Genomic DNA, 26,160 nt, shown 5'->3' with positions numbered 1-26,160 from the left:
AAGTTGCCAGAGAATCAGACAACCATTAATGCTGTGCTTGATATGGTCGGACTCCAGCAGCGTGCAAGAAGCGTCTTCAGCAACCTGATCATCCACTGCCATTCAGCTGACTGATTTTGATGAAACTTATCGCAGCTAGAGGACACAGTTCGGGTCGAAAAATCGTCACACACTATTGCCATTGGTTTGATCGTGGTCTTTAGCCTGAAGGTTCGTTTCGGACAGTTCTCCACGCTAGTCTAACCTGTGCATGTTTCCTCATCTCCACGAAATTGCTGCAACACACACACATTTGAATATATTTTCATTGTAGTTAAACGTTTGTCCCCTTTACAATTTTACCCCACCCCCCTGTCCCGTCCACCGCATTTCCAAACTGAATATTCCTTGATGCTTCAGATTGTGTCATATCAACCGATTAGTCCTTTTAGTCAAGTTTTAGCACAACGTTCTTTTCTCCCCAGTTCTACTCAGTATCCTTATTTTATTATTCCATCTGCATATCTAACATTCAGCATTCTTATTTAGTGCTTTATTCCGAATACAATTGATCTCTTTTCGTCTGAACAATGTGTCGTCAACTTTTCACTTGCGTACAAGGTTGCACTCCATACAAATAAAAGAATTCAGAACACTTAAATTTATATTGGATTTTAACGAATTCCCGTTTTTCAGAATTTCATTTTTCGCTATTCGCGTACTAATATAATACGATAAACGATTTGTTTTCATTAGAGCACTGCCATTTCTTTTTTGTCAGCCTTGATGCCTATTTTTAGTTTTATATGTAACAGCAAAACATTAAGAAAGATCTGTATTCTCCACGACTCATAAGTTAATGAATACGACGTATTTTTCTTTGTAACTTATAAGGGGGGATCAAAAAGTTATCGTCTGAGGGTGTTGCTGCAGCCTGTATACAACGTACTGCGACTACGATGCGGGTATACAAGTACCGACATAAGCAAGGGATCAAAGTGGCTTTCGTATCTTTCCGACGTACGTGTAGCAAATGTGGAAACGTGAACTATGACGACGTTATTACCTAATGCATCCAGACAGGGTGCAGAAGGACAAACACGGTTAGACATCCATCGGGGAATGAAGAATGTGTATGGGGCGGCATGTCTGTCGGAGACAGTCGTTGAGGAATGGTGCGCCAAGGTCCGTGCTGATCACGATGCGACACTAGAAGCCGGTAGATCTGCGAGGACAGCCTCATCCATTACGGACAAGTGGGAGACATTCGAGCAGCCGCCCTGCAGTCCTCATCTCTCCTCATGCGATATGCACGTCTTCGTTTCTACAAAAAAAAGCCTTGAACAGTCGACGATTCCCTGCCGGACGAGGATGTGCTGCAGGCAGTTATGTTCACGCAGCAGGACACAGTATTTTACGAAACTGGAATCCTCAACCTGGTTTGTCAGTGGGATGATTGTCTCAGTGCTCACTGCGATTTTGCCTGAGTGGCATAACGATTCTGGTATGCACGGCCTTCGAACGGAAGCAGTTTGGTTGCCCCTTACAGCTATAACATAAAAGTTCCCTGTTTTAGTGAAATTTAGGTATTGGAGAAAAACGTTTCTATTTGTAAAATTACCCTCACCTTTGGAGCATTGTGAGTGAAAGTAAAAATTTTGGTCGGGTAAGACAACGACAGACTTCTTTTGATGGTAGGAATGTAAAAACAAGGTGTGAACTGTGATCAACTGCGGATGACGATTCGCTATAGTTCGCCGTTTTTGGACAGAAATTCGACAGACTAGAGCAGCGGTAATTAGACCTTTCCCTGTAGCACACTAGTGGGCGTTGCAGCTTTCTTGATGGGCTGCAGGTGGTAGAGGTTTTAAGAATATTTACATTTGTTCTTCGTAAAATTTTGACATAAAGTATTTGGTAAGTAATTATTATTATGTGGTTTAACTTGCTATAACTCTGCCTTACAAATTTTGTAAATTAATGCCCCCCATATAAAACGCCATTACTATGGAACTGGTGGGAGGTTAGAAAATGTTACTGATAACAGTGATAGAAAAGTCGGCGCAGGTGAAAAACGTTGACTACCCCTGCACTAGAGGGTGGGACTGTGCATTACGTATATTCTAAAGTCAATAGATAGAAGCTTTAGTTTGCAAAACGATAATTGCCTCACTTACACATTCATTGCTTCTAAATATGTAACTGTTTCATGGCGGGTTACATACATCATTGGATCACAAGGTTGTCTCAGATGTAAGGCGTAAAGACAGCAGGTGACTATATTATTTTTCGTTCATATACGAGAAGAATTTGTTGCGAGAGTGTTTTGGAGGCTTCTAAGTAAATGTGACCATTTTAGCAGTTGCTTGTAGTTGTGGGATATGCTCCACTATCTCCATGTCCTCCTGATAGGACACACATCAAAAAAAGTTTTGCATCACCTCGGTTCCGAGAGTTCCGAAACCTGTACAGAAAATGGAATAGAGATCAACCATAATCATCATTTCAGCCCTTTTTGTTGCTCATGAAAATCACGCATTGCATGTTGTACTACCATACAGCAAGACCTTCAGTGATGGTGGTCCAGATTCCTGTAGACACTGGTACCTCTAATACGCAATAGCACGTCCTCTTGCATTGATGCAGGCCTGTATTCGTCATGGCGTACTATCCACATGTTCTTCAAGACACTGTTGGTCTAGATTGTCCCAGTCCTCAACGGCGATTTGGCGTAGATCCCTCAGAGTGGTCGGTGGGTCACGTCGTCCATGAACAGCCCTTTTCAATCTATACCAGGCCTGTTCGATAGGGTTCATGTCTGGAGAACATAGTGGCCACTCTAGTCGAGCGATGTCGTGATCCTGAAGGAAGTCATTAACAACATGGCCACGATGGGGACGGGAATTGTCGTCCATGATGACGGATGCATCGCCAATATGCTGCCCATATGGTTGCACTATCGGTCGGAGGATGGCATTCACGTATCGCACAGCCGTTACGGCGTCTTCCATGACCACCAGCGGCGTAGGTCGGCCCGACATAATGCCATCCCAAAACAGTAGGGAACCTCCATCTTGCTGTCTCCAAACACGTCTCCAACAATTGTCTGGTTGAAGGCATATGCGACAGTCACTGGTGAAGAGAACGTGATGTCATTCCTGAGCGGTCCGTTCGGCATGTTGTTGGGCCCATCTGTACCGCGCTGCATGGTGTCGTGGTTGCGAAGAAAGACCTCGTCATGGACGTCGGGGGTGAAGTTGCACATCATGCAGCCTATTGCACACAGTTAGAGTCGTAACACGACGTCCTGTGTCTGCACGAAAAGCATTATTCAACATTGTGGCGTTGGTGTCAGGGTTCCTCCCGGCCACAATGCGCAGGGAGCAAGTCATCCACTGCAGAAGTTGCCCTTGGGCGGCCTGAGAGAGGCATGTCATCGACAGTTCCTGTCTCTCTCCTCCATGTCCGAACAACATCGCTTTGGTTCACTCCAAGACGCATGGACACTTCCCTTGTTGAGAGTCCTTCCTGGCGCCAAGTAACAATGCGGACGAGATCGAACCGCGGTATTGACCGTCTAGGCATGGTTGAACTATAGACAACACGAGCCGTGTATCTCCTTCCTGGTGGAATAACTATAACTGTTCGTCTGTCGGACCCCCTCCGTCTCATATGCGCTGCTCATGTATGGTTGTTTACATCTTTGGGCGGGTTTACTGACATCTCTGAACAGTCAAAGGGGCAGTGTCTGTCATACAATATCCATAGTCAACGTCTATCTTCAGGAGTTGATGAGTGTGTATTTTCTTGTAGGTATAACGTATACAACCCCCTTTGCCCGTCGGGTAATGCGTAGAAGTTCACTGAATGCCGGACGCAACAGTCGTTTGTCCTTTGCTTTTATCCCGTACGTACACGGGGTCGGCATGGTTATTACCGGATTTAGAGAGTGATTGGACGCCCTTTCTGTCGCCATCCACACGAGGTAGTCAGTGTTGGTAAACTTCACGCGTAACTTCTGTACAAGATCGATGTGTTTTGCATTTGTTAAGAGACAGATTCTGGCTCGCTGAACGGTTTTGCGTGAATAAAGAGTTTTATTGGTGTGCCATGACTTGGTGAGCTGTAGTTGAAAGGAAGAGGCCAACTGCCGTCTAGCCTGTTGTTCGCAGTAGCTATCACATACGGAATGGCACTGCAGCGCTTCCGCACCAAACCGTTAGAGGGCAGTAGCTATGTGATTAGGGGGCAGTGTTGAAACCATCTGCAATCTTTGCATAGCCTTCATTCATCTTCCAACGGTTCAGAAATTCGTTCAAACCAACAAAGGAAATAAAATGTTTCGATAACTAAGAAGGAAGAGTTCTTCATTAAAAAGTGTTGTATCGTGAAGCTCAGAAGCAAATTTGTGCTTTAACAAGCATCAGTTCATGATATTTATGCTTACAGAGACCTCATTAGAACTTCTTTTTTGTGGGGCTTCGCTACAGTTATGTAATAATGTACTTTTGGGGAAACAATTGACATGTATCATTAGAATAGTATTTTTTGTCTTAGTTTTTAACATAATTGCCTTTCCCGAACTCTGGCATTTACTTCGTAGGGCATCGGGGGATAAAACTTCCACTGGAAACGAGGAAGAGGAGATAACTCTAGAATTTATGGAATTAAAAGGATTGTGGGAACTTAGGTGAATGTTTTAATCATTTGTAAAATATTATCTATAGGAAAAAAAGAACTGTAGCGTCTTAGACAGTGTGAGGGAAATCAACAGCTTATGTTATAGAATATTAAAATAGCATAAAATACTGTGATTCCGGAGACTTTCACGACGTAATAACTGCTGATATTCTTCACAGGTTTGCCGTCGTCCAGACACGATATTTCGGCGGATCATCTGGCCGCCATCTTCAGGTGAGTTAATGCTCGTGCACTGCCTCGCCGGAACTGAATTCCAGCCACAACGACGGAAACCTTTATACACCACGGACAGAGCACCGCGCGCGCGTGAGATGATGGACATCGCCTCCTGGTGGCAAGTAGGCACGCAGCGCGCCGGTGGGAGAAGACGACAGAAACGATAAATCGCGACAGCACTAGTTGAAAGAATCCAGAGATCGAAAAGAAGACCGTTGTTTAATGTCGGACAAAATCGGATTCCATATCTTACTTAAAGGAAAACCTTCATCCCTGTTAAAAATATTACTTGATAATCTAACTTCAATGGATTCTTTAAGAATACATTTCCAATAGCGAGAAGCAGGACAGATCAATTGTGTCTTGTCATACATCGTCCTGTGTCCTGTGTTAAGGCAGTGATCCGCCACTGCGGACTTCTCGGGCTGGAACAACCGAGTATGCCGATGATGTTCCACACACCGGTCCTGAAAAGTCCGAATAGTTTGAACAATATACTTCTTTCCACAGTGACACGGAATTTCATAAACCCCGGGCTTTCTCAAGCCCAAATTATCTTTAACTGAGCCAAGAAGGGCTCTAGTCTTGGCCACCGGGGTAAAAACACTTTTAATATCATATATTCTTAAAATTCTTGAAATGTTGGATGATATACTTCCCGCAAAGGCTAAATAAGGAACAGCTTCAAAAGTATCCTCTATTGGCTCGCGTGACGGACCAAACTGAAGAGCACAGCATATGTGTTGTTCCGTATATCCATTCTGTTTAAAAACAATCTTCAAATGATCAAGTTCTTCTTTCAAATGTTTCTCGTCAGAAATGGCATAAGCTCTTTTCCCTAGAGTCCGCAAAACTCCAGTGCGTACTGCCTGAGAAGTCGGTAGTGGCGGAACACTGCCTTAACGAAGGACACAGGATGATGTATGACAAGACACAATTGATTTCTCCTACTTCTCGCTATTGGAAATGTGTTCTTAAAGAATCCATTGAAATTAGATTATCAAGTAATATTATTAACAGGGATAAAGTTTTACTCTAGTAAGAAGGCACGTCGCGTGGTGATCAAGGCAGTGTGAGGATTGACAATATGTTTCGACTGATTTATTAGAATATTATAACTCGATATTTTCGAGAGAGAAAAACTTGCTGTTGCTACGACTGGTCTATTCGGCTACCTTTCTTTGAAATTTTGTTTCGAAGTGCAGTAACATACGGTTGTGAGATGGTAAAGTGGAAGAATAAAGATACAGGAAAGTGAATCGGCAGAATCGGCTTGTTGTTGAGGCCAAACACTTGCGGATACTCCTTAGTCACAAAGAGAACACAGGCCAGATGAAGCCTGTTGTTTCAAATAACATGCTGTGGAAGACTGCCGCTTGGTACCAGACATCTTTAGTTCTTGTATTCTCAGCAACGATCTGAATGTGACATGACTCATCTGTGTTTGTAACGAGTATCCTCAGGATTTATGTTCCTGATTTGGCTCAATTAGGTTTCTAATTTTCTAATGAATTCTTATTGACTTTCAGCATTTTGTACTTGATATAGAATCATTTCCTAATCTTCCACTTGCGAGGTACGTACGAGGTGTGTTCAAAAAGTATCGGAAATTGTGGAATTTAGCGGGCTGTATTAGTCCGATCCGCGCTGTTTTTCATTGAAGTGTTGGTAATCATGAGTGAAACAACACTGATAGCCATATTGAATGTTTAGTCTGTCGTCAGTTGTAAGGAATGTTATATGTATTTGCTTACGAATGGCCGTTTTAGAATTGTTTTAAAAATCGAGCAGAAAATTTACATTACATTTTGCTATGAAAATGGAATAGGATGTAACGAAGTTTTATAAACGTTGAATATTGCTTCAGGTGAGACTGCAATGAATAAAATAATGGCTTACTAGTGGTAGAAGCTTTCCCAAGATGGCCGTGAAGACGTTGAAGACGCTGGACGCTCCATCACTTCAACAACCGATAAAGAAGTGGAAAAAATGAAATAAATGATAATGAACGATCGTCGAATCACAATCATAGCAGTTGATGATGTTGGTATATCGATTGGCTCATGCCATGAAATACATTGTATTTTCGGATGTTTTGGGTATGAAACATGTGAATTTTTTCATGGCTTTTGCACTACGATGATTCATTTGATCACACTTCATTGCTTGTTCGTGAATTTTTGGCAAAAAACAACAACGTAATGTGGCACAGCCTCCATATTCAACATATATGGCACCGTGTGTGTCTTTTCTGGTTCTAAAAATAAAGAGAATCTTAAAGGGATGTCAGTTTAGAAGCACACATGAGATTAAAAGCTCATCGCTTGAAAAGCTGAGTGCTGTACCAAAGATCGAGGTCGAGAGGTGTTGCGGAGATCGGAAGAAGCCCTTGCATTAATCTACAATATGCAATGGAGACTACTTTGAAGAAAATAATATTAATGTAGATGAATAAATGAAATTATTTCCAAAAAATGTAAAATCCCAAACCTTTTTGAAATGTCACATGACTTCCTTTCCGTTTGTAAATTATGAACTGCATCCAAGATGGCGGCTTCCAGGTTCCCCTCCGTGTTAGTAACGTAGCTTCAGAGGTTTTCCTCTCACCCGTATCGTAATACTTGATTTTAAATTTCTTTTTAACCAGCTACTTTTGTTTTATAAAGGTGGTTAGACACCTTTACCTCTCGATCAGAGTTATCGTAGATGTGAAGTCACTGTGTGGCTCTTCGTTATACGTTCCAACGACAGGTACATCTTGCTGCTAATTGGTCAATAGCCAATCAATTTTTTTTCATTCTGATCTTGCTATTATATTGGGACTGTGCTATCCATAAATAATGTCGTTTTTGATGCACATATTTCTTACGTATTATATTATTTGTTGTAGTGGGAAGAGAGTCATAATAGGATGAAAAATCGCCACCATTATATGTAGCAATACATGAAGAAATATTGTTGGAGAAAGATAAGTATGTTACAAACGGAGCGGCGACACATCGTTAACCTCACAAAAGGGATACTCGGAATAAACAATTATTTGAGATACGCCTTCATTATCACCATCATCTACGTACATGGATTAGGTTCGAGGAACCTGTTCCGTGGCTTTAGCTTCTTAGCGTAATCGATTCCTGGGCCGACTTGCGTTTCTTACCCCTTTCGGTATGTGCTGTAAAGCTTTTTTTAGTATATGTGCCTTGTCGTATTCTGTTTGCATGTTATATTTATGGCTGAACGTATTGCATTCTTCTTTTATTACAAATATGTTATGCTCATTTCTAATAACTTCGTTTCTTAATCTATCTTCGTCACTATTCAATTTATGTCTTTCTTGTTTGTTATCCAAGTGTCATATCCGTAAAGTATCAAAATTCTAAAGACAAAATTTTATTTCCTAAAGAAAAGTTTAATAAAAGTGTTGTCTTTATAAACTGTGTATGTTGCTTATGTGGCGCGACCCTCCCGCTCAACAGTAATTGCCTGATTAGGGTGGATTGACCACCACACGACAGTTGATGGTTTTATGGAATTTCAATGGCGTTTCTTCAGTTGTCTCTTTGTTTAATATTCTTTTTACTGTTCCACAGATGAGCTGAAATTTTGCTGTTTTACTCCTTTATATGTTCGTTAAGATGAAAGGAAATGTCACAGCTCCAATAGATAAAACCACTTACTTAGCCGACTATATTGTTTTCTATATTTTATCGCACCTGTTCTCTTCCTCGGAACGCCATTTCTTTTGTCTTTCCCATAGCCAGCAATTTAATCAAGTGAGTCGATACAGCTGTCACAAATTCGAATAATTTCATGTTTGCCATCAACTGTGCTGTAGTGGTCAATCCACCCTAATCAGGCAATTACTGTTGAGCGGGAGTCGGGCCACATAAGCAACATTCACGGTTTATAACAACAACATTTTTATTAAACTTTTATTTAGGAAATAAAATTTTATCTTTAGAATTTTTGTGATAAGGTATGTTAGCTAAGAATCCTTACAAGCATAGGCAAGCGCCCTATTCAAACAACAACATTAATCTTTAAACAGGCATTAAGTGATTCGCAAGTTATTCTGTACACAGTAAAGCTCGCAAAACGAGACTACAATAATGAGATAAAGTTTAACTATCATGGATATCACAATTTTTTAAAATAAATACAAACAGATACACCCCTTCGTGACACATTTTCAAAACATGTGACGTCACATGGGCACGGGCTAATTCAAGTAGCAGAAAGGGGGGAGGGGGGGCTCCACTGGACCCAGACCAGAGGCGGCTAGACCCAGAACCCACAGCAAGCGGGCGAACTGGACAGGGTGCCGCACACAGTACACTATAACACACTGAAAAAAGGTCTTCAGAGCCTGTGCTACTACACAGTTTCAGAGGAAAGGGGGGGGGGGGATAAAACGACAAACATTAATTGCTCAAACGTAAAATAACTACGATGTATAAAATAATAGTCTATTTCACGAACATTAAGATAAAATAATCAAGGGTGAATAAGTAACTAATGCCCTTGACGTAACATTAAAGGACGAGGGCGAATAGCATAATACCAAGTCAGCTTAGAAATTTAAACTACACTAGTAGGTTAACATAAGCTCACCGAAACTGGGGAGCTCATTTAAATGACCCCTTAACAGGATATTGATAAACTTAAACAGTCAAGTAAGACTGCCATTTCACTGTTTACGAGTGACCAAGTAATGCAATTAGATAACACAGAACGTACAGATTCAATGTTAAGCCTGTGCTTTGAAGCAACTATAACAACGTCCACACAGCTTAGTGTACCAGGAAAGATATTACAGTTTCACCATACTGGCTTATGCCGTCCGTCACTCCGAACAGCAATAGTACCAATTAATACACCTCGCTTACGCGGACAGTATCACATCACAAAATCCAGATAAATCTTTAACCGAACACAATAACACGTGTTTACTTAAACAGCACTAAATAGAGGGGACGTTTTGGTTGTCAAGACAACAGTTTCCAGTCATGGTGCCGATACTTGGGAAGCAAGGATAAGTATAACATGCGCACCAAAATTACAAGCAATTCTGACCAAATCTTTTTTTAAATCCTTTACAGATCCAAATCAGGGCCGCACGATTCGATTCGGGTAATGTGGCCGAGTCCAGTTCCCACACTACAAGCCAGGTTCGGTCTTGCAAACGTGTCAAACACACTACAACCTCTCCGTCGTGCCCCGGCCTGCTCAACCTCGCTCCCTCTGATTCTCCAGCGCCGCGCGACTCTCCGGCTGTCCCCTTTCTAGCTCCCACGCCCGTCGCGGCCAAAAGCGGCGTCAAACGGCCGAGCCCAAAGATCACACCTTGCCGAACCGATCGATCAATCGATACCAGCCGGCACGGCTCATGTACAAATGTATTATTTACCTTCTACCGGTTTCAGTGGTAGCGATACAAAAAAAAAAAAAAAAAAAAAAAACGAATAATGTAGACACAAAATAAAGCGAATAAGTTAACAAGTTGATCAAGATAAACGTGTGGAAGAACTTGGAAAAAAAAAGCAATTTGAATATGTGATGAGATATGGCAATTGGAATTTTCATGTTGCTAATAAACTTGTACAACTTTCAACTATAAATGATATATATATATATATATATATATATATATATATATATATATATAGTAGTTAGTTATTAACTATAAGGCACGAAGTCATAGTAGAGTGGTACCTTAAACCCACACAGTATAATTTCTGCGATCTAAGTGAGACATTGGCCGAGTTCTAGGTCACGAAGTGCCTGAGGTCCAGGTTATTTTAAAACCGTGATCTAGGTTGTAAGGTGCTTGTGGCTGAGGTCTAGGTTGTGCGAGGCCAGAGGTGTAGATTTGTGTTGTTCGTCTCTTACGCATTCTTGCAGAGCTAGATGCTTAGGTCAGTTTTGTGCTGGTATCGACATCATGACTTATTATATGCGATCTGTAAACATTTTATAGCTGTGATGGTTTTCAGTTTATCCAGTGTAAAGATAAAATGCATATCCAGTTACTGTACGGCTTGCTTGTCCGAAAGAACAGACACCACGCAGAATCGGCAGCTGTGAAACATCATATGAAAATTGAAGGGTGTCACTAGTGCCAGCTGCAGCGAGACATTACGCGGCATGGGTACCGTAATGGGATCTCCTGCCTAATAGACAGAAGTGTTAACCACAGAGCCATCCGGGACACAGCGTTATAGGAACAGCAAGGAATATTTCGCCATGCCTCACGGCTGATCCATATTCCTACGGAGCGCTACCTATCCGCAGTCCGTGTCCATTTTACTCACTGTTCGCTACTCTGAGAATTCCGCAGGAGGTAGGACGTATTTGTGCATGCGCACTGAAGAAAGAGGATCCATTGCCCGGCTGAGCGTATCAATTATATGATCGCGTGGTGTCTGTTCCTTCGGAGATGTCCTACATTGATTGAAAAAAAGCGCACGTATAGATTAACCCTACCAGTTCCGACAGGAACACGAACGGTAAAACAGGTCGGTCTCAAACCTTCTGAACGGCGGATCAAATCTCCACACGGGTATCCATTATTCACATTTAAGTTTTCAGTGGTTTCCGTAAGTCGTTTAAAACAAACGTCTTTCAAAAGGACACGGCGGATTTCCTTCGCCAAGTTTCTCTTACCCGAGCTTGTGCTCCACCTGTAGTGTCCTAGACGTCAACGGGACATTAAGGGCAGAAGGTATCTCGGAAATGATGAAAATACGAACTTCATTTTTATTAGTGATTATGACCATTTAAAGTATGCTTTGTGAGAGTATAAAAGTATTTTGTACCAAATCCTTATTTAAAGAACCCAAACGTCAGTTTAAATGGCAGCTTGCACCGCGAGAGGCGACCACTTGTTGCTCTGTGGCTTCTCTTTTTTGAATTTATAAGCCTAGGGACTTTTTTCCATTTATTTGAGCTTTCAGCTATTAGCTACACGGATTGTTGTATTGCATTTCCTATAGCAATAAAGCAACATGCGTTTTTTTATGTTCTGAGCAAAGAAATGCCGAGGTCGACCTCCAGAACTGTCAAGGAAAGGTCTGGAGCACCTGGAAGATCGAAAACGGTGAATATGAGGAAAAAATGTTAGATCTGTATATGGCACAGATACTATTGGAAATGGGTTAACAGTAGAGAAAGTCTTATTTACCATTATAAACTTAGCAAGCTCTCCACATAAAAATTCATAAATATAATGCTTTGCTGCATGCTGCTTGCAAATCAGTGGCAGAATAATCTATGACAAATGCTGTCAATGTATTAAAGACTCAGTGAGTGCAATGAAACTTCCGGCTGTTTCCCGTAACTTTTGTTTATTCTAGCCTAATGTACTCTTCCTCTGAAACCATTTATCCCATAGTAATATTCTAACAGTCAGTTGTCTTAGTACACGTACATGAAGTGACACCTTTTAGCTTTCTAGCTATATTATAAAGGAAACTTAAAATTGCAATTTTCATATACTAATTTGAAAAAGAATGTCAGATTGTTATCGAATAGTGTATATGTATGTGAAAAAATTTCAGTGTTCCACTGAGAAAAGGAACATTGGAAATAGTTAGTTTCATATGGCGGAGACACAAGATACGTTCTTCTCTGAAACTCTAATTAAGCTACCTTCCACTAAACTTTCTAACGCGTAAATATCATCATTTGAAGAACAAGACGAGATTTGAAAAGGATAGACGTATGAAGCAAGGAAGGAAAAGTCACTCATAGCTTGTAAGCGGTCTCAAACTCCCACTGTTTCTTTGCTTACGTGCTGTCGGCGGGGTGCTTGCTGAAAGGCGTTATTTTCGTGGCAGGAAAAGGCGAGTGTACAGGTAAAAGGCGAGACGTCTTGCTTGAAAAGTTTATTTAAGAGAGGACGACCGTTCAGTAGTACCACCGTTACAATGCACAGCGTTTAAGAGTCCGGGCACAGCTTGTGGTCAGTGAGCAAGATCTGAAAAACTGTGCGATGATTGTAGTCCACAAACTTTGTTTAAAATCGCGGGGACCGACCGAGGTGGCGCAGTGGTTACCACACTGGACTGGCATTCGGGAGGAGGAGAATTTGCAGAATGGCCTGTAGAGAATTGATGAATGGTGCAGACTCTGGCAGTTGACCCTTAACGTAAATAAATGCAACATATTGCGCATACATAGGAAAAGAAATCCACTACTGTTCAGCTACAGTACTGATGAAAAACAGCTGGAGACAGCGTCTGCCATAAAATATATTGCCGTAACTATCCAGAGCGTCCTTAAGTTGAATGATCATACAAAACAGATAGTGGGAAAAGCAGACACCAGACTCAGATTCATCGGAAGAATCTTAAGGAAATGTAACTCATCCACGAAAGAAGTGGCTTATAAGGCGCTTGTTCGCTCGATTCTTGAGTATTGTTCATCTATCTGGGATCCCTATCAGGTAGAACTGATAGAGGAGATAGAGAAGATCCAATGAAGAGGGGCGCTTTTCGTCACGGGATCGCTTAGCTGACGAGAGAGCGTTAAGGAGATGCTAAACAAACTACACTGGCAGACGTCACAAGAGAGGCGTTGTGCATCACGGAGGGTTTTATATTGAAATTTTGGGACAGCACTTTTCAGGAGGGGTCAGACAACATATTACTTGCACCCACATCCATCTCGCGTATAACAGCCAATACAGAGGATTACCGACAATCATTCTTCTCACGCACTATTCGCGAGTGGAACAGGGTTGGAGGGATCAGATAGTGGTACCGAAGGTACCCTCCGCCACACACCATTAGGTGGTTTTCTGAGTATGATGTAGATATAGATGTAGAGGACGGTTCGCACCCGCATCCGGCCATCCTCATTTAGGTTTTCCGTGATTTCCCTAAATCGCTTCAGGTAGATGTCTGTATGTTTCCTGCGAAAGGGCACGGCTGCCTTCCTCCCCCATCTGTCCCTACTCCGATCGCACCGATGACCTCGCTGTTTGGTCCCATCCCCCGAATCAACCAATCAACCTGAAACTTCGCAGTCTCATTGCACTCTTTCGCAGTTGCAAAGGAACATTCACAACTGTGCTGAAGTGCTTGTTAACAAATTAAATGATCACATGAACGTCTAGAGAAATAGCCAGCTGTACTTAAGCAATACAGAAAGAATTGCTGAATTGAGAAAAACAAGAAATAGAAAGCTACATTAAGGCCATATCGTGCAATTACAATTATTAATCTTTACACCCAACGGATCAGTACGTATGTATTATACCAAGTTCTGGTATCTGTTTCTGATAATCATGCATAGCCGGCCGCGGTGGCCGAGCGGTTCTAGGTGCCTTAGTCCGGAACCGCGCGACTACTACGGTCGCAGGCTCGAATCCTGCCTCGGGCATGGATGCGTGTGATGTCCTTAGGTTTGTTAGGTTTAAGTAGTTCTAAGTTCTAGGGGACTGATGACCTCAGATGTTAAGTCCCATAGTGCTCAGAGCCATTTGAACGAAGCCAATCACGCGTAAGTAGATCAGTTCTGTATGTATATTGTAGAGTTGCTCTCTGCAGTTTGCACAAACATATTTCATGAGAAAAGTGTGGCACAGTTGATTTGTAGGTTTCTGGTCTACCGAATATGCAAAAATATCGAGTGTGTTGATACCACTGATGTCATCGATATGGCGGACAGGAAATACTCACCAAAACCTAATACGCGTATAATAATTGGCATAAGAGAGCTATAGCTATGCTCGTGATAGCGTTTCATTTTCATGTTCTCATCACACATTGACAGTAAACACCGTCTCCTATTTTGCAACTTGCAGAGCACTAGTTTGTGAACAGAAAGGGAAGTCAGACCCGGATCAAATCCTCGCGGTGGTTAGGACAGCAGTCCGTTCGCCGACCAAGTGGATGTTAACCATTTTGCCATACCCGTTTAGGCTAATTCTGGACTACTCTCACATCTCCAGCCCCACAAAAAATGACATACGAACTGTTAAAATATGATCACATGGAGAACAAAATTTGCACAATTCATAGACAAACGGCGCACACGAGTTCCCTCCGTTAGATATCTGATGATTACGACAAAGGTAAATAAAATAAATTTACAAATTTTGAATACAGCGGCGCCCATACGAGACGGGATTAAGGCTAAGAAGCAAATCATACAGTGACATTAAAATCCGTCGTTCTCTGCAGACGGGAGTTGTTGTCTATTGTCGGACAAGACATACTGCTCTGTGGAAATACTGAACATACGTCTCCACTATATCAGAACAGAAGCATTTCTACACGATCCAGTCACGTTAGTGACTAACGTCACACCGCCTGTGTTAGACGTCAAACGACCATTGGTACCACTAGTAGTGGAAGTTACATAAAGCATGTGAGGGGGACGCCGTAATGCGGAAATGCCCGAATTTATTAGGCGTACGAAAGGGTATGATCATTGAATTTGGGGCCAAGAGTGGAAGCATTACAGAAACGGTTAAGTTTGTAAACCGTTCGCGTGCCGCCTTGGTTAAAGTATACCTCGCGTGGCAAAATGGCACTACCCAAATCGGCGTCGAGGCAACTGCGATAAACAGAGGGCCATACAAGATAGTTGTGAACGATGGTTGCGGAGATGTGTACGGGCCAATAGATGTGCAGCTAATGAGCAACTAACCACCCAGATGAGCCAAGCGGCTACCAACAGCACCTCCTGAACGACATTTCACCGAACATTGCGGCGTGTGGGCCTCCGCAGCAGACACCTGAACCATGCGCCCATACTGACTGCGGTTCATCGGCGATGAAGACTTGAAGTTGTGCTCCAATAACGCAACTGGACGTCCACTCAGTGGCGACAGCTGGCCTTTTCAAATGAATCAGGTTTGATGCACCATCGGACAGATGGCCCTTGGCGTGCACGGCATGAAACACCTGAAAGGAAACATCCTGCAACCAGGTTGGAGCGTTATGATCTGGGTAACGATTTCATGGCATTCCCTGTTTGATCTCGACATTCTGGAAGCACAGTGGATCAATATAAGCATGCATCTACCCTTGGGGATCAGTTCCACCCTTACATGCATTTTGTTTCTCCTCGCAAGGTGGTATCTACCAGCGGGACATTGCAATGTATCATGCAGATCGCAGTATACGTGCGTAGCTCGAAGAGCATAAGGATGATTCACCGTACTTTAGTAGCCACCAAGTTCCCCGGATTTAAAGACAATCAAGAATCTGGTGGACCATCTCGATCGGCCTGTTCGCGCCATGGATCCTTAACCGAGGAACCTCGCGCAGCTGGTCACGGCGTTATCGGCACCTTTCAGAAGCTCACGACACTCTTCCTGCAGCCTCGTGCTGTTATTCAGGTTGTGGCAGGTGATCAAATGAGTATGACTGGACAGTGTATGTGATCCACCCTACTGGGAAGATATGCGCCGATCTTATAGCGCTGATAGCGACCTTCACAATATCCACCCACAGTTTTTTCTTTGCATGCAGCAACACTTACCTCGGGCTCCTAAAATCGAGGTATCATCTCTCCGATAGGGACGAGAAGCAGTTGTGGTCCTGTGGATGATCGGAGCTGCGCCGCTGCCAAGTAGCCGTCTTTTGTCTTCACCACTCCCGCAATATGGTAAGAGAACCCATCACCGACACTGAGCCGTCGAAAGCGCATGTTCCGCATGAACACTGTACGTGTCAATTATGCGAACTCACGAGCAAATTTTTCTTTCCCAAGGAATTTTTCATTCTACAGCTTAGTGCGCGGTTTTTGAGGCTTCATGTCAAATTAAAACTGTGTGCCTGACCGGGTCTCGAACTTTTGTCCTTGACTTTTGCGCGCATTACTTCAACCGACAGTCACTCAGACACGTCTCTCGGCCAATCCTTACAGACCGAGCTCCGCCAGTACCTCCTCCCTACTTTCCAAACTTCGAGGATGTCAATTATTATAAGGCTACCAGTTTCGGTGCTTGAGTGCATCATCTTCAGGCCTTAGCTGACGCCGAAGGGAGTTGAAGTTAACCCCCTCAGCGTCAGTTAGGGCCTGAAGATGACTCACCGCAGCACCGAAACTGGTAGTCACAAAATCAATCACATCGTAAAGACGGGTGTAGGTGTTCCAGTTTATTAGACACGGAGAAATTTATTTAATATTTATTTATTATGGTTTGTTAATTTTTGGAATGAGATTTGCACTCTGCAGCGGAGTGTGTGCTGATATGAAACTTCGTGGCATATTAAAACTGTGTGCCGGACCGAGACTCGAAATCGGGACCCTTGCCTTACGCGGGCTAGTGCTCTACCATCTTTTTTCCCCTTCTTTTAGTTGATCTCAATTTGTTCTATATTGTTCGTTGAATTTGTTCGGGGCGGACGTCCGATGACACCCGTCCAGGTTCTTCGTTGATCCGTTCACTCAGTTTCTTTATTACAGATGGTAACTAACACTCTGGCCGAACACGCTGAGCTACCGTGCCGGCACCAGCTGAGCTACCAGAGCACGACTCACGACTTCAATTCTGCCAGTACCTCGCCTCCCACTTTCCAAACTTCACAGAAGCTCTTGCGAACCATGCAGAAGGTCCCGAGTTCGAGTCTCGGTCCGGCACACAGTTTTAATCTGCCAGGAAGTTCCAAATGTATTTTTGTTTATCTTTGTACTGAATCATGGATCATTTTGAAAAAGAGAAAAAAACTGTATTAAAATTCGAACTTACTTCGTTTGCGTATTTTCCATTCTTCAAGTATGTCTAGCTTCATTTTTTGAGGTGCCACGTGCAAAATTCTTGTAATACTCTCACTACCATCCGCTGCATGTTTTGTGCTTCGCAAATGGTGGTAAAAAGCAGTATTGTAATTTGGGATGATACGCGAAGAACAAAACATGCAACTGATGGTGTTGAGAATACAACGAAAATTCTGGACTTCACACCTAAACGGACGAAGTACATACTTGCAGAATGGGAAATTTGTAATCGGAAGGTAAGGGAGCCTGGTCTATTGATGAACGAACAGCCCAAATTTAAATACAATAATTATTTTGCTCTTTTTAAAAATGATCCAGGATTCAGTAAAGCAGTTAGCTTATGATACACCAGTAATTTATAAAGTAGGGCGACAATGTCGGATACCTTTATCAGTACATCATCTATGTATTGAGTTACGAGATTATGATCTCTGAGAGACAGAGCATATGGAAACATGATAAATAATTGCAGGCGCCTGTCAGGTTTTTACGTATAGACAACTCAAGACACCTATCGAATATTGACTGTACCACGACAACGATAATACTGTTAAGTAACATTTGAGATGTTGATCTATTGTAAAATCAAACGTGTTATGCACAGTAAATATTACAAATGCATGTACGTCATAAGTGATTTATAGCACTGCTGTAATCTGTGCACACAAAATGTTTGAAAATACTGTATTTCATGTTTTGTTAATAACATTGTACCTTCTAACATAAGTAGTTGTTTGGGAATCAACGAAAATGTTCCAGACAACTCACTCGAAAAAAAAAATTTTTTTTATGCTCTGACGGAAATCTTAATTAATAAATTACAAAGCCGACATTTTGTCGATGGACTTAGTGTCCACTTCGTGTGCAACGTACTGGTTGGTTGTAATTAAAATGTTACGGTGGTCCAGCGTGAGCTGTAATTGTCGTATGGCAGAGAAACGTGGCAGATATTCTATTGCGTTATTGCAGGACCGATTCACGTTGGAAAAACCGAGCGAGGTGGCGCAGTGGTTAGACACTGGACTCGCATTCGGGAGGACGGCGGTTCAATCCCGCGTCCGGCCATCCTGATTTAGGTTTTCCGTGATTTCCCTAAATCAGTCCAGGCAAATGCCGGGATGGTTCCTCTGAAAGGGCACGGCCGACTTCCTTCCCCATTCTTCCCTAATCCGATGAGACCGATGACCACGCAGTCTGGTCTCCTTCCCTAAACCAACCAACCACGTTGGAAAAAATTAGTAACAGTTTTGGCCACCAGGTGCAAATCTGGCACTGTAAATGCAAGAAAGACGTACAGAAATGTTTCTACATGGGACGTGAGCAGAAAAGATCACACAAATGAGAAAGGCATAATCCAGATTTTATTACACTACTGGCCATTAAAATTGCTACACCACGAAGATGACGTTCTACAGACGTGAAATTTAACTGACAGGAAGAAGATGCTGTGATATGGAAATGATTAGCTTTTCAGAGCATTCACACAAAGTTGGCGCCGATGGCGACACCTACATCGTGCTGACATGAGGAAAGTTTCCAACCGATTCTCATACACAAACAGCAGTTGACTGGCGTTGCTGGTGAAACGTTGTTGTGATGCCTCGTGTAAGGAGGAGAAATGCGTACCATCACGTTTCCGTCTTTGATAAAGGTCAGATTGTAGCCTATCGCAATTGCGGTTTATCGTATCGCGACATTGCTGCTCACGTTGGTCGAGATCCAATGATTGTTAGCAGAATATGGAATCGGTGGGTTCAGGACGGTAACGCCTTGCTGGATCTAAACGGCCTCGTATCATTGGCAGTCGAGATGACAGGCATCTTATCCGCATGGCTGTAACGGATCGTGAAGCTACGTCTCGATCACTGAGTCAACAGATGGGGACGTAACACCCGACGTGATGGTATGGGGTGCCATTGGTTACACGTCTCGGCCACCTCTTGTTCGCAATTACGGAGCTTTGAACAGTGGACGTTACATTTCAGATGTGTTACGACCCGTGGCTCTACCCTTCATTCGATCCCTGTGAAACCCTACATTTCAGCAGGATAATGCACGACCGCATGTTGCAGGTCCTGTACGGGCCTTTCTGGATACAGAAAATGTTCGACTGCTGCCCTGGCCAGCACAGTCTCCAGATCTCTCACCAATTGAAAACCTCCGGTCAATGGTGGCCGAGCAACTGGCTCGTCACAATACGCCAGTCACTACTCTTGATGAACTGTTGTATCGTGTTGAACCTGCATGGGCAGCTGTACCTGTACACGCCATCCAAGCTCTGACCCAATGCCCAGGCGTATCAAGGCCGTTATTACAGCCTGAGGTGGTTTTTCTGGGTGCTAGTTTCTCAGGATCTATGCACCCAAATTGCGTGAAAATGTAATCAAATGCCAGTTGTAGTATAATATATTTGTCCAATGAATACCCGTGTATCATCTTCATTTCTTCTTGGTGTAGCAATTTTAATGGCCAACATTGTGTTAAGGGCGGCTTACACAGTCGTCGCCTAGATGCTGTACAGCGCCAGATATGCACTTGGCTGCCAAAATTGGAACTTATTTTTTTCCGGTGTAAATCGGTTCCTCATTAATTCATTAGCATGTCTGCCACGTTTCGCTGTTATAGGATAAATACAGCCCAGACTGGACCTCGGGACTAGCTGCACTTTAATTATAACCACCTGGTACGAAGCTGCTGGTGTATTTGTGGCAAAGCACAGCTCTGGCATCTACCGAAGAGGCGATGGCGCGGTGAATTTCCTCGCACAGAGAGGCGACTGCGGAAGAGCAGCCAGAGTCAGGCCTCACCTTGGGTATAGTTGAGGCGCGGTTGCGGGCCGGCCGCCAGGTGGCCGTAGCGCGGGCCCGTGCCGTGCGGGTCCCAAAGGAAGACGTAGTAGAGCGACAGCATGATGGCCGCCATGGACACGGACATGACGTAGGCGAGTACGGTGAGCAGGCGCAGCAGCTTCTTCTTGCCGCCGCTGGGCTTCTCGTACAGCTTGCTGTCCTTGTTGCCGGGCGCGCCGCCCGCGCCGCCTCCGCCGCCTCCGCTGGCGGAGCCCTCGCCCCCAGACGAAGGGTCCTCGCTCGATGGCTCGCTCATGATCCTGCGGCAAGTGAAGGCCCTCAATCAGTTTCTCGATTACGAGTGGCAGTCACGAGGTTTTATTTATCACACAGAAAAAAATGAAATCTCCAATCCCAAAGAAAGCAGGTGTTGACAGATGTGAAAATTACCGAACTATCAGTTTAACAAGCTACGGCTGCAAAATACTAACACGAATTCTTTACAGACGAATGGAAAAACTGGTAGAAGCCGACCTCGGTGCAGATGAGTTTGGATTCCGTAGAAATGTTGGAACACGTGAGGCAATACTGACCCTACGACTTATCTTAGAAGCTAGATTAAGGAAAGGCAAACCTACGTTTCTAGCGTTTGTAGACGTTGACTGGAATACTCTCTTTCAAATTCTGAAGGTGGCAGGGGTAAAATACAGGGAGTGAAAGGCTGTTTATAATTTTACAGAAACCAGATGGCAGTTATAAGAGTCGAGGGGCATGAAAGCGAAGCAGTGGTTGGGAAGGGAGTGAGACAGGTTTGCAGCTTATCCCCGAAGTTATTTCGTCTGTATATTGAAGAAGCAGTACAGGAATCATCATCATCATCGTTTAAGACTGATTATGCCTTTCAGCGTTCAGTCTGGAGCATAGTCCCGCTTATAAACCTACCGTCTTTTTTTTTTTTTTTTTTTTTTTTTTTTTTAATAATGTGTGAGAGTGGTAGAAATATTGAGGCGATAAACAACTTTTGAAAGGCAGAAGACTTTGTATTCAGGGCAGCCACAGCCTGGATATATCATTTTGAAGATAAAACCGCTTGAGCTGTACGTACTTTATTTATGAGCACGACCGCTTTTGTTGCATTATAGCTGCATCATCAGCTGCAGTAAAATGAAGTCATGTTCTGATAAAAAAGAAAATGGGATGTCCAGAGTTTATAGTCAGCAGTAAAGGAAACAAAATAAAAATTCGGAGTAGGAATTAAAATCCATGGAGAAGAAATAAAAGGTTTGAGGTTCGCCGATGACACTGTAATTCTGTCAGAGGACAGCAAAGGACCCGGAAAAAAATGTTCAAATGTGTGTGAAATCTTATGGGACTTTTTTTTTTTTTTTAATCTCATTTTGTTCGCTTTTGTTCGTTGCATCTGCTCGGGGCGGACGTCATAAGACGTCAATTAAAGTTCGTTGTTGATCGATTAACTCAGTTTTTTTTATTACAGAGGGCAGCTAACCCTCTGGCCGAACACGCTGAGCTACCGTGCCGGCAATGGGACTTAACTGCTAAGGTCATCAGTCCCTAAGCTTACACAGTACTTAACCTAAATTATCCTAAGGACAAACACACACACCCATGCCCGAGGGAGGATTCGAACCTCCGCCGGGACCAGCGGCACAGTCCATGATTGCAGCGCCCCAGACCGCTCGGCTAATCCCACGCGGCACCCGGAAAAGCAGCTGAACGGAATGGACAGTGTCTTGAAAGGAGGATATAAGATGAACATCAACAAAAGCAAAACGAGGATAATGGAATGTAGTCGAATTAAATCGGGTGATGCTGCGGGAATTAGATTAGGAAATGAGACGCTTAAAGTAGCAAATGAGTTTTGCTATTTGGGGAGCAAAATAACTGATGATGGTCGAAGTAGAGATGATATAAAATGTAGACTGGCAATGGCAAGGAAAGCGTTTCTGAAGAAGAGAAATTTGTTAACATCGAGTATAGATTTAAGTGTCAGGAAGTCGTTCCTGAAAGTATTTGTATGGTGTGTAGCCTTGTATGGAAGTGAAACGTGGACGATAAATAGTTTAGACAAGATGAGAATAGAAACTTTCGAAATGTGGTGCTACAGAAGAATACTGAAGATCAGATGGGTAGATCACATAACTAATGAGGAGGTATTGAATAGAATTGGAAAGAAGAGAAATTTGTGGCACAACTTAACCAGAAGAAGGGATCGGTTGGTAGGGCATATTCTGAGGCATCAAGGGGTCACCAATTTATTATTGGAGGGCAGCGTGGAGGGTAAAAATGGTAGAGGGAGACCAAGAGATGAATACACTAAACAGATTCAGAAGGATGTAGGTTGCAGTAAGTACTGGGAGAGGAAGAAGCTTGCACAGGATAGAGTAGCATGGAGAGCTGCATCAAACCCATCTCTGGACTGAAGACCACAACAACAACAATTACTTTTATGCTTCCAGAATGACGTTTCCACTCTGCAGCGGAGTGTGCGCTGATATGAAACTTCCTTGCAGATTAAAACTTCGTCCCGGACGGAGACTCGAACTCGAGACCTTCGCCCATCGCGGGCGAGTGCTCTACCGTCTTTTTTTTTTTTTTTTTTTTTTTTTTTTTTTTTTTTTTTTTTTTTAGTGATGTGTGAGAGCGGTAGAAATAGAAGTACTGAGGCGATAAACAACTTTTGTAGCATTATAGCTGCATTATCAGGTGCAGTAAAATCAAGTCATGTTCTGACAAAAAAGAGAATGGGATGATCCAGGGTTTATTGTCAGCAATTTTTCGGCTATGTTCCGGACGTCAGTTATAAAATAACATTAATCAACATGGACGCTCCCGACATGCCAGTACCTGGTGAGTTAGCTGGTCCCCATATACCGAAAAAGTGGCTGTATATGATCATCTATGGGATTATTTAAAATTAATCGGCACCGGCCCTTCATTTATCATCGCAAGCGCTCGCACTAGATGTGTAGTAACAGGCGCCTATTATTACACTCAGAAACCTCAATATATTCAGATTATGAATCCCACCGTAATTCAATAAATGTGTAGTAATACAAATGAGGTGGTTTTCATTAATCTTTAACTCCATAACTGCTGATCTCTTATTACATGTAATCATTTGCCTAAGAATCGATATCTAGAAAAGTTCGATGTTCTCAAACGGAGCTCACCATCATTTTGAGGGTAACACGGACCATATTATGCGCATGTGTAGAGGAATACTTTTTCAGAAATAGAAGATACAGCAGAGCACTGGTTCAAGTTAAAATCTCGGGATTTCAAGGATCAGCATTGAAGTTTGCGTGTCACTGCAACTAGGTTTCATAATATCAGCACGTATAGAACATCGATTGGGCAATAAACATTTAAAAATTAACATCTAAGAGTTAAAAATCAGAAAGTTTCGGAAGGTGGCATAACGAAATCTTTGGGCGTCGGTGGTCACTTCCGCAGTCAGGAGGGTTGCAGCCGCGGCGTTTAGTGTACAATGTATCTCCTGGGCAACCTCGGCGATGATCTCCGGAACCGGCAGGTACTTCTTGATAGAGAAGTCTGTAGTGCGTTGTGAAGGCATCCGCAATGGAAACTTGCGAAGTCAATCGTCGTCCATTAAATAGGTCTAAAGTTATCATTAACGCCCATCGGCGTCGGCGAACATTTTGAAAAGTATGATGCATTGAATGTTCACCACCGTTAATCTTATCTTGGCCGCGTGTTCGTATAATGGCTCCTTCCAGACGGTACCTGGTCAAGGTTAAAATATTTTCCTTGGAGCTTTGAGCTTCTTTTAGACGGTCCGGGGACGGGGGATGAGCCGTGAACTCGCCTAGAGCGCTTTAGTAGAAATCTGTTGTGTGGTGATTCCACCTGGCTTTGGCTCTGTCATAGTGTGCCAAGGTGCGTCGGATGGCCGGTTTGGCGCACAGTAACCACCACTGCAGTGTGGTCTCGCAACGCATGATGCATGTTAGTGACCTGCTGCCAACATTCAGGGTCCTGCAGTAGTGTAACGTTGAGTTTCCAAGCTCCTGCACTCGCCATATGGATTGTCTACGTAGGTTGATGGTACAGATGTAGATTTCATGATCCGAAGAGGCAGACGGCCAACGTTCCTCGTCGAGAAGAAAGGGTTTTAGAGCGTCAGAGATGTATATTCCATCGAGTCGGCTGGCGAAGTGGCTCGTGATGTGTGTATGCCCCGGGCGGTCGCCGTGTACCGCTCTCCAAGTGTCGAGGAGACGAAGGCGGCGGACGAGGAAGCGAAGTTCCGGACTTGTCGTGAAATGGGGGTATTGGTCTGTACGCTCGAGAACACAGTTTAAATCTCCATTTACGATGAGGTGATCGTATCTGCCGAAGAATAAAGGTGTCATATCTCCTGCGTAGAGCAGGGAGATATCCCCCCGTTGATCTGTGCCCGATGGGGCGTAGAGATTGAAGATTTTGATTCCCTCACCTGTTATGGCCACCCCTCGCGTCGTTGGGAAATATGCGACATTGGAAACTGCAATCTCTTCTCGGAGGGGGATGGCTGCGCCTGTGTGTTCCATAGCCGGCGGGGCAGCATACGTCTCGGATCCATAGCACCGGGACCAAGTTGCTGACCTTAGTTCTTGCAGTAGGGCGATGTCGATGTCCGCTGCTCTTAGCATGTCACGGAGCAGTTGAAATTTAACGTGGGAACCGATACTATTGGTGTTGATGGTAGCTATTCAGTATGCCTGGTGGGGGATCCGTGCTGTGGATATGTTCGTAGCTGATGAAGGATGCTGTGGTGGATTATGGAAGTCCATAGTAGTCGCAGGAGTCGTCGTAGAAATATCCTCTATTTTCCTCCTGGTCTAACGGAGGAACAGATCTCATTTCCACATCAGTTGGAGATGGTAAATCCCTGTCATCCGCCCATAAATATGTCCTTCAGTTTCAACATTGGTAAGAGGTGGCAGCGCTGGCCGAGTCGGCTCAATGGCTTCGGTGACGACGGGCATGCTATGTTCATGGTTTCTGGGCGCGGGTCTTGGTTACGATCTCTGTTGGACGGCTCACCGTCTTGTGGATGACGCGTCTCTGTGGCAGAGGAAAAAGAGTTATCGTGTACTTCGTCAGATTTACACGTCACCTCTTAGTCCTGCGGAGGGGACTCAGTGGCCGATTCTGATGTCTTGCGGCGTTTCTTTTTTTTTTTTTTTTTTTTTTTTGTCGTCGTTTGCGTGACTTTTACTTCCGGCAATTTGTATCAGTGTCCCAGCAAGGAAGAGATTCGCGTCGTTCCGGTACAAAAGCGGCGGGTGTTATGATGCGGTCTTCAGTCTCTAGTCGCAGGTATCCTTGTGATCTTCTAGCGTGGGTGTGTCCGGCTGTAAGTCATGTTCGCGGGTGGCACTGCCGGTGGCAAGGTGCTGCGCCGCCTCCGGGTGTATCGGTCCAGAGAGACGCTCATGAACTGCGTCTTGTGAGGGCTGGACGTGCGGTGTCGAAGCATAGGTGATTGGAAGGGCGGTTGTGGTTCGGTCGGTGTTCGTATTGTCGTTCAGTAGTTGTGTGATGCGGCGTTGCAGGCATTCATTACAAACATTCTTGGCTACGACCGGACATGTTCGAGGTTGTCCGTCGTAAATGACCACCGCGCGGCTGCCGTCTTTAGAAATGTACGATGGGACGTGCCGTTTGAGATCTATGCTAAGCACCGGACACGTCGTAAACTGTGCCCATGTTTCAGCTA

General features: G+C 43.7%; 1 protein-coding gene across 1 annotated transcript in view; it reads right to left on the bottom strand.

Annotated features, from left to right (window-relative positions):
* The window catches only part of LOC124581857, a 379,210-nt gene that overhangs the window by 232,067 nt on the left and 120,983 nt on the right, over nt 1-26,160 (bottom strand). The window contains exon 2 of the mRNA XM_047131302.1: nt 20,436-20,737. Coding sequence (XP_046987258.1) covers nt 20,436-20,733 — 298 coding nt within the window. The 5' untranslated portion in view covers nt 20,734-20,737. The remainder of the gene's footprint in view (nt 1-20,435; nt 20,738-26,160) is intronic.

The sequence above is a fragment of the Schistocerca americana genome, chromosome 1 (genome assembly GCF_021461395.2).
Source record: "Schistocerca americana isolate TAMUIC-IGC-003095 chromosome 1, iqSchAmer2.1, whole genome shotgun sequence".
Taxonomy (NCBI): Eukaryota; Metazoa; Arthropoda; class Insecta; order Orthoptera; family Acrididae; genus Schistocerca; species Schistocerca americana.
Note: the sequence above shows the minus strand (reverse complement) of the source record. Positions and strands in the feature narration are given on the sequence as shown.